This window comes from Hyperolius riggenbachi, chromosome 10, assembly GCF_040937935.1.
Source record: "Hyperolius riggenbachi isolate aHypRig1 chromosome 10, aHypRig1.pri, whole genome shotgun sequence".
Taxonomy (NCBI): domain Eukaryota; kingdom Metazoa; phylum Chordata; class Amphibia; order Anura; family Hyperoliidae; genus Hyperolius; species Hyperolius riggenbachi.
Genome location: NC_090655.1, coordinates 250,826,423 through 250,836,119, shown reverse-complemented (window position 1 = coordinate 250,836,119; position 9,697 = coordinate 250,826,423). Strand labels below are relative to the sequence as shown.

The window sequence follows — 9,697 nt, the reverse complement described above, 5'->3', positions numbered from 1 at the left end:
ATTTGTTGGTGCTATGATGTTATACTGAGGAATGGAGATGGACCTTTCATATGGTGTACAGTATCTCCTCCTCATTTGTTGGTGCTATGATGTTATACTGAGGAATGGAGATGGACCTTTCATATGGTGTACAGTATCTCCTCCTCATTTGTTGGTGCTATGATGTTATACTGAGGAATGGAGATGGGCCTTTCATATGGTGTACAGTATCTCCTCATTTGTTGGTGCTATGATGTTATACTGAGGAATGGAGATGGACCTTTCATATGGTGTACAGTATCTCCTCCTCATTTGTTGGTAGTATGATGTTATACTGAGGAATGGAGATGGACCTTGCATATGGTGTACAGTATCTCCTCCTCATTTGTTGGTACTATGATGTTATACTGAGGAATGGAGATGGACCTTGCATATGGTGTACAGTATTCTCCTCATTTGTTGGGTAGATAATGTTATACTGAGGAATGGAGATGGGCCTTTCATATGGTGTACAGCATCTCCTCCTCATTTGTTGGCACTATGATGTTATACTGAGGAATGGAGATGGGCCTTTCATATGGTGTACAGTATCTCCTCCTCATTTGTTGGTACTATGATGTTATACTGAGGAATGGAGATGGGCCTTTCATATGGTGTACAGTATTTCCTCCTCATTTGTTGGTACTATGATGTTATAGTGAGGAATGGAGATGGGCCTTTCATATGGTGTACAGTATCTCCTCCTCATTTGTTGGCACTGTGATGTTATACTGAGGAATGGAGATGGGCCTTTCATATGGTGTACAGTATTTCCTCCTCATTTGTTGGCACTATGATGTTATACTGAGGAATGGAGAGGGACCTTTCATATGGTGTACAGTATGTTCTCCTCATTTGTTGGTACTATGATGTTATACTGAGGAATGGAGATGGACCTTTCATATGGTGTACAGTGTCTCCTCTCCATTTGTTGGCACTATGATGTTATACTGAGGAATGGAGATGGGCCTTTCATATGGTGTACAGTATCTCCTCCCCTTTTGTTGGTACTATGATGTTATACTGAGGAATGGAGATGGGCCTTTCATATGGTGTACAGTATCTCCTCCTCATTTGTTGGAGCTATGATGTTATACTGAGGAATGGAGATGGGCCTTTCATATGGTGTACAGTATCTCCTCCTCATGTGTTGGTACTATGATGTTATACTGAGGAATGGAGATGGGCCTTTCATATGGTGTACAGTATCTCCTCCTCATTTGTTGGTACTATGATGTTACACTGAGGAATGGAGATGGGCCTTTCATATGGTGTACAGTATCTCCTCCTCATGTGTTGGCACTATGATGTTATACTGAGGAATGGAGATGGGCCTTTCATATGGTGTACAGTATCTCCTCCCCATTTGTTGGTACTATGATGTTATACTGAGGAATGGAGATGGGCCTTTCATATGGTGTACAGTATCTCCTCCTCATTTGTTGGAGCTATGATGTTATACTGAGGAATGGAGATGGGCCTTTCATATGGTGTACAGTATCTCCTCCTCATGTGTTGGTACTATGATGTTATACTGAGGAATGGAGATGGGCCTTTCATATGGTGTACAGTATCTCCTCCTCATTTGTTGGTACTATGATGTTATACTGAGGAATGGAGATGGGCCTTTCATATGGTGTACAGTATCTCCTCCTCATTTGTCTATTTTTCCTGATGTTTATTCCCTTGCATCCATCTTGGGTCTCCCAGAATAAATTTAGTAATTCACCATTTTCACTCCAAACTTGGCATATCACAGTCTTGCACCCATATGTTGGCCCCACGGGCACACATTTGCTAGACTGGCTAAAATGATAACTGGTATTAGTGATAACATGAGACTCTTGTTCCATTTTGGGCAACTTAACCCATTCAAAGTCTGCTTTACATCAGCAGCAAAACCAATGTGAGCAGCAATCATGATGAGAAGAAGATCTGGAATGTCCTTCATCAGAAATACATATTTACAGCTAAATAAAAAGACATTCTTACAAACCTGTGCTGATATCCAATGGAGACTCCTCCTGTTTGATTGTCCCGATCAAGTTTTCCCCCTTTACACACTGCAGATTACGACCCAGGAACGTCTCCTCGATGTTCTCGTCGATTTTCACCACAATTAATTCTTCACGCTAAACCGGCAGAAAAACAAAAAAAATCACCACCTTTAAATATATATATATATATAGATAGATAGATAGATAGATAGATAGATAGATAGATAGATAGATAGATAGATAGATAGATAGATAGATAGATAGATGAGAGAGAGAGAGAGACAGAATGAGAGAGACAAAGAAAGAGAGAGAGAGAGAGAGAGAGAGAGAGAGAGACACAGAGGAGAGAGAGAGAGACAGAATGAGAGAGACAGAGAGAAAGAGAGAGAACGAGAGGAAAGCGAGAGAGAGAGGGACAGAGAGAGACAAAGGAGTGAGAGAGGAGGGAGAGAGAGAGGACGGGGAGAGAGAGAAAGAGAGGAGAGGAGAGATAGAGAGAGGAGAGAGAGAGAGAGACAGAGAGGAGAGGGAAAGGAGAGAGACAGAGAGGAGAGAGAGGGGAAGGGGAGAGAGAGAGGGGGGGGGAGAGAGAAAGAGAGAGACAGTCGAGAAAGAGAGACAGAATGAGAGAGACAAAGAAAGAGAGAGAGACAGTCGAGAGAGAGAGAGAGACAAAGAGAGAGAGAGAGAGAGAGAGAGAGAGAGAGAGAGAGACAGACAGAATGAGAGAGACAGAGAGAAAGAGAGAGAGCGAGAGAAGGAGAGCAAGAGAGGGACAGAGAGAGAGAGACAGAGGAGAGAGAGAGGAGGGGAGAGAGAGAGAGGAGGGGAGAGACAGAGAGGAGAGAGAGACAGAGAGGAGAGAGAGGGGAGGGGGAGAGAGAGGGGAGGGGGAGAGAGAGGGGAGGGGGAGAGAGAGAGAGAGAGAGAGAGGAGGGGGAGAGAGAGAGGAGAGAGAGAGGGGGGGGGAGAGAGAGAGAGGCAGAGGGGGGGGGGGGAGAGAGAGGCAGAGAGAGAGAGGGGAGAGAGAGAGAGGCAGAGAGGGGGGAGAGAGAGAGAGGGAGAGAGATTGATTTTACTTATCATATGAGAATATGATCCTAATAACCAAGAGCTCTAATGAGCAGACACTAATTTGCACAAATGTGAATAATGCACAAAAGCACAGTAATATTGCTATGCACAGACAGCTTAAAGCAATATCACCGTTACTACTGGCAGCGTCTACCATGAGTTAAGCTATTAGCGAAGCACGAGCGTTGCTACAGTAATGAGTAACTAATAGTAATGCTCATTAGTAATGTGCGTTACCATAACAACAATCGTGCTAATCGTGTACTTCTGGTCGCGTTAATTGGGTATCTCACGGTACATGTTGCCAGGAGTAACGGTAATATTGCCGTGTGCGGTCTGTGCATGGCAATATTACAGTGCTTTTGTGAATCAGCCCCATTATCATCTTGTACTGTCAGTATTCACATCGGAATTCTAGAGCTGCTTCTACCTGATATCGGTGGGGGACGGCATCATCTGTCTCTTCTTCTTCTAATTTAACCTCATGTTTTATATCAGTCATTTCTTCAGCCTAAACACACAACAGTATGGAAGAAAGCATATTATGAATTAACAAACAGAGGTTTCATTGAAGAACACACAGTCATTCCAATATGCTATAGCGGAAGGCGTACGTCCCACCATGCGGGCCCCGCCACAGCGCGGGATAGATGGACGCACGTCTCGTAGTATGACTGAAACCAGCATTTCTCTCATAACAGTAGACTACACTGACAGACACATTAGGGCTAAAATACTAGCCTTTAAAGAGAACCAGAGACAAAGCACCCTCATGTATTTTACCATATATATCAATGGGAACATGACAGTAAACACCTACTCTGCTCTTTGTTTCATTCTTCACTGCTTAGTCTGCCTGTTATCAGCTCTGATAAGAATCCCCGACTGAGCATTCAGTCTAGCCTTGCACCGGAATGAGTATAGCTGAGTCAGTCTTCTGTGATGTCTTTTCAAGCCCAAGTCTGCCTTTTTGTGGCTCTGCTTTATTGCTATGTATCCTCGTAGCAGGAAAGCAGATCCAGGAGAGGGAGGGCTTGAAAAGACATCACAAAAGACTGACTCAGCTATAATCATTCTGGGGCAAAGCTAGACTGAATGCTCAGTCAGGGATTCTTATCAGAGCTGATAACAGGCAGACTGAGCAGTGAAGAATGAAACAAAGAGCAGAGTAGGTGTTTACTGTCATGTTCCCATTGATATATATGGTAAAATACATGAGGGTGCTTCGTCTCTGGTTCTGTTTATGGATAAAGTCCGCAGATCTCCAGACTGGTAGTCCTGATCTCTCCTGACATTCGCAGCCCATCCCCCCGCATAGAGGGGCATAAGCCTTCATGTCGGTCACCTGAAAAGGTTCTAACAGCCAGCACTTATCAGTGAGACCTTTCTACATTGGGGATGGTTTTATTATCTCCTTTTCTGTCTTGTGGCTACATTGTGAGCAGCACCTAACTACCCTGTTTCCCCGAAATACATCCCCAAAAGTAAGCCCTAGTAGGAATTTTGAGCATGCTCAAAATATAAGTCCTATCAAAAGTAAGCCCTACGGCAGGGAGGGGGAATAGTATGACCACTTTTTTTTATTAGTGGAGCCCATGGTCTTGTGGGCGGAACCATAGATCCATCATTGGGCTAATCATTGCACTTGAGTGCAGTGATTGGCCCAATAATGGAGCCATGGTCCCACCTGCAAGACCATCGACCCCAGTAGAAACACAAGTTGCCATCGTTCTTCCCCATAGGCAGAAGCTTGGGGATACAGCAGCATGGAGCTGGGGGAAAGAAGAGAGTGCAGGAGGACATGGGGGACAGCGGAAGACACAGTGGAGGAGATAAAGGGACACAGGAGGACAGGGGATAGAGGAAGACTCCGGGACAGAGAGGATCAACAAGAGGACAATAAAGGTACAAGGGGGGCACAGTGGCACACAAGAGGTGGATCCAGCAGAGAGAGAGGTAGCACAGTGGGGAAGGCAGGAAAACACACAGCACAGGAACTTGTGTGTTCATAGAGGTATAAGACATCCCCTGCAAATAAGCCCTAGCACATCTTTTTGGTGCAAAAATGAATATAAGACACTACTTTTTTTTGGGGAAACGCAGTATTTTAACTAACTGTGAGAGAACGCGGAAAAGCCGCCGCATGTGCTGCTGAAGAGGCGGCTGTTTCCGTGTCCAATGCGGCGGTTTGCACGCGAAGGCGTGCGGCTGGTAACAGGGCAGAATGCGGAAAAGCCGCCGCATGTAACAATAGTAAGGCAGCTGGTTCCGCGTCCAGCGCGGCGGTTTACACGCAGCAGCGTGGGTCTGGTGTGGCTGGGTCTGTTAGTGCACACAGGCTTAGGAATACACGCGCACGCGCGCGCGCGCTGAGAGGCAGAACTCTTATACTGGGCAAGGAGAGGTCAGCTGATCACGCCGATCAGCTGACTCCAGAGCAGGATACTATTGGTTGATCAATTAGGGGTGGTGCCGGAGAGCACTACTCCATATATAGTTACTGCTGGCCAGTCTCAAGTTGTCTGCCGTTGCGATCACTACGTGGAAGCACTCAGACCTTAGTCAGATCCTACAGTGTGGTTGAACCAGGACGTTCCTGGGAATTCACACTGAGCCAGTTCACTTGTATTGATATTCTGTTTATGCTTAGACTAGTTCCAGGGTGCTGAGACTACGGACCTCGCACCCAAGACTAGGGAACTGTATTATCATCTGTGTTATACTCCAGACTAGTTCCAGGGTGCTGAGACCACGGACCACGGACCTCGCACCCAAGACTAGGGAACTGTATTATCATCTACGTGATACTCCAGACTAGTTCCAGGGTGTAGAGACCAAGGACCTCACACCCAGACTAGGCATTGTTTGATATCTGTTATGACTTTCTGCTTTCCTGACTATCCCTCTGATTTCTGATTCGGTACCTCGCATATCTGATACTCTGTTGCCAAACCCTGCTAGCCTTGGATACCGAATCAGCCTTTCTGTCTATGTACTTTATCTGAACGTGTGTTGCCGACCTGGCTTGCCCGACCTCGAGAGCTATCTATCCCTTAAGAGATAGTCTCCAGATCAGACAGTGACATCCACCTTCAGGTGTCACTCACCTTCTGGTCCTTCCTACCTCCAGCCTGACTCCACCCCTTGGAGAGTCTCAGGCTGCTGGAAGGTTTCTGTGTCCTCTAGTGCAGTATTGCTACACTGCCTTTAACCACTTGAGGACCCACCCTTTACCCCCCCTTAAGGACCAGCGCTGTTTGTTGTGATCTGTGCTGGGTGGGCTGTGCAGCCCACAGCACAGATCAGGGTGCACACAGAGCGATCAGATCGCCCCTCTTTTTTCCCCCCTATGGGGATGATGTGCAGGGGGGGTCTGATCGCTCCTGCTGGTGGCATGTTGCGGGGGGGGGCACCTCAAAGCCCCCCTCCGCGGCGACATTCCCTCCCCCTCCCTCTCCTACCTGTCCCCCCAGTGATCCGGGCTGCACAGGACGCTATCCGTCCTGTGCAGCCAGTGACAGGATGTCCTCTGTCACATGGCGGCGATCCCCGGCCGCTGATTGGCGCGGGGATCGCCAATCTGCCTTACAGCGCTGCTGCGCAGCAGCGCCGTACAATGTAAACAAAGCGGATTATTTCCGCTTGTGTTTACATTTAGCCTGCGAGCCGCCATCGGCGGCCCGCAGGCTATTCACGGAGCCCCCCGCCGTGATTTGACAGGAAGCAGCCGCTCGCGCGAGCGGCTGCTTCCTGATTAATCAGCCTGCAGCTGGCGACGCAGAACTGCGTCGCTGGTCCTGCAGCTGCCACTTTGCCGACGCACGGTATAAGCGTGCGGTCGGCAAGTGGTTAATCACCTGCTCGGCAGGTGCATTACTCAAAAGTATTACTGTTACACCAAACACTCACATACCATAGGTGTCCAGAGGTTAGCAATATATCTGTATTATCGGTGATTCTACAGATCATCAATAATCAGGTATATATCTGCATTCTTGGTGATACTGCAGATCACCAATAATCAGATTCTCTCGGCATGCTGACACCAATCGTTACACTAACAATAACTGTTATCCATTTCTGCAATCTGAACCTCACTTGACTATCTGCTCTACTGCTGAACTTTGTATGTTTTAAATCAGTCAGCTCATGAATATCATCTCAAAAGTAGCAAGTCTCTTTTGAGTTGTAGATTATCAACTTCATCTACCTGATATTGATGGGGGATGGGGGGGTCTGCCTCTTCTTCTTCTTTCGCCTCACATTTTATATCAGTCAGTTTTTCAGTCTAAACCAACAAAATAACAGGAGAACGCATATTTCACACATTGGGATTCATGCAGAGAGTCTACAGAAGAACATCATTTCAGCATGGAGTCTCTTGAGTTGTAGACCCTCAGCTTCTCCTACCTGATAACGGTGGAAGATGGTGAGATCTTCTTGTGGACAGTCCCCGGTATAAGGAGGACCTGTACATCTCTCTGCTGGGTTCCTGTTAATGGACCCATCTGTAGGAAACACACACACTGACTGAATGTATGTCAAACTATATAACTGAGGTCTGGAGATCTTTGTTTTACAATGACCAACAGCACAATTTTACAAACAACAACAAATGAATTGTCAATACTAATCGGAGGCCAGCAGTCCACCAAGGAACAACTTAAAACTATTATAAAAAATAAGGGAGGATCTCAGAGTTAGTTTATAATAGGTCAGAGAAAGTAATTTCCTCACCTGGAACTGGTATGCCTAATTCACTGGTCCCCATCATGTTCCCGTCCTCCACACACTGCCGTTTACCTGTCACATCTGCCTCCTCTTCTTCTGATTTCACCTCATGTTTTATATCAGTCAGTTCTTCTGCCTAAACCCACAAAATAACAGGAGAAAGCATATTACCCACATTAGGAGTCATGAACCGAGACTCTATAGAACAATATAGTCTCATACAATATAGAGACCCTCAGTTCTACCTACCTGATAATGGTGGAGGATGGTATGATCTTCCTGTGGATAATCCTGGGAATAAAGAGGACCTGTACATCTCTCTGGTGGGTTTCTGTTACTGGATCCATCTGTAGGAAACACACACCCTGACTGAATATTGTCTCTGTGTAATCATCAGATCATGGGGGATCTAGGTGGACTCCCTGTTAGGCCTGAAAGATAAATACAATTTAAACCGAAATCGCGATCACCAAGATCACAATTTCGGAATCGTCAAATCGGCGATTTCCGTGAAGACGTCATTTCTACATGGGGAAGATTGAAGAAGCAGCTTCAGATTTCCCCCAAGTCACGGCGCCTGCGGCCCGCAGCATCGGCAGTGTTGGACATATCTTCTGCATGAGTCCAACGATGTCCATCCTCTCGCGGTGTCTGCAGGCTCTTGTGCATGACATACAGGAAGTATGCCGCGCATTTGAGCCTGCAGAAGGCGAAGTGGATAGCGGGTCTTTGCTGGACTTGTGCTGGAAAGTATGTCCAGCACTGCTGCAGCTTGGGGGACAGAGGGGGCACAGAGAGAGACCCAGAGTGGGCACAAAGACACAAAGGGGGCAAGAGAGAAACCCATAGGGGGCACAGAGAGAGACTGAGACAGAGGCATACTGGGGGGGGGGGGGGGGAACAATGCTTGATTTGAAGGAAATTGTGAATCAAATCAAAATTGTGATTTCAGACAGAAATAGCTCACTTCAATTTTTTCCTAAAATCGTTCAGGCCTACACCCCCGTACTGCTCTCTCCTTTACAAGACATGAAAGTCTCCTCTTACCTGGTGATGTGAGGGGCTGATTCTTCATCATGGTGTCCATGTAGAGGTCCTTGTGTCCTTCTATATACTGCCACTCCTCCATAGAGAAATAGATGGCGACATCCTGACACCTTATAAGAACCTGACACACACAATGATACACTACAATGACACAATGTTACTGGATAATATCCCATAATTCCCAGCACCGCTCACCTCTCCTGTCTAAAGCATAATGGTCTTGCTGTCGGACTCTAGAATTTTCTCCTCATTGTTTCTCTCTGGTGTCAGGAAGTAAGGTAGTGCTTTGTGATGGGGATGGGTCATGGAGATGGCTGCCGAGCATCAGTACCTCGCTGTTTGTTAATACTGTGTAAAAAAAAAATATATATATATAAAACGACAATCACTGTGCATTCCCAGAATCCTTCTCGCCTCTCCGGTCATGGCCATGTAAGCACTTTGCATGTAGAGTTTATTTTTACCTGATGCACCAGAGCAGTTTTGACATTTCCGCTCTGTCCCTGACCTCCCGCATGTCTACTACAGCCATGCTCATACACAGATGTAATTTAGTTAAACATGTTCAGCGGGCCCCAGCATTGGACCGGTGGGATGGTGAGTATGTTTTCTTTTTGTTCTAGACTTCAGGTACACTTCAAAAACCAGGTATGCCTGCATGCTGCTGCTAACTCATTGACTACAGCAACAAAAGTACGAAAAGAGATAGCGGAATGCCAATACCACACAGAAGAGGCCCTGCCCAGTATTAGTATAGTGTTCCTAGTAAAGGGAGGCCCTGCCCAGTATTAGTATAATGTTCCTAATAAAGGGAGGTCCTACCCAGTATT

General features: G+C 46.4%; 1 protein-coding gene across 4 annotated transcripts in view; it reads right to left on the bottom strand.

Moving 5' to 3' along the window:
- Positions 1 to 9,697, bottom strand: part of LOC137535252 (zinc finger protein 585A-like) — a 201,856-nt gene that overhangs the window by 4,944 nt on the left and 187,215 nt on the right. For 2 of the 4 annotated variants that reach the window (XM_068257067.1, XM_068257066.1), the window contains exons 2-9: positions 9,063 to 9,215; positions 8,868 to 9,008; positions 8,070 to 8,167; positions 7,827 to 7,956; positions 7,500 to 7,597; positions 7,300 to 7,377; positions 3,520 to 3,600; positions 2,015 to 2,150 (exon numbers count right to left, since the gene is read on the bottom strand). In XM_068257067.1, the coding sequence (XP_068113168.1) occupies positions 2,015 to 2,150; positions 3,520 to 3,600; positions 7,300 to 7,377; positions 7,500 to 7,597; positions 7,827 to 7,956; positions 8,070 to 8,167; positions 8,868 to 8,949 (703 nt within the window). In that variant the 5' untranslated portion in view covers positions 8,950 to 9,008; positions 9,063 to 9,215. The remainder of the gene's footprint in view (positions 1 to 2,014; positions 2,151 to 3,519; positions 3,601 to 7,299; positions 7,378 to 7,499; positions 7,598 to 7,826; positions 7,957 to 8,069; positions 8,168 to 8,867; positions 9,009 to 9,062; positions 9,216 to 9,697) is intronic. The other 2 variants (XM_068257068.1, XM_068257069.1) reach the window with 2 other exon arrangements.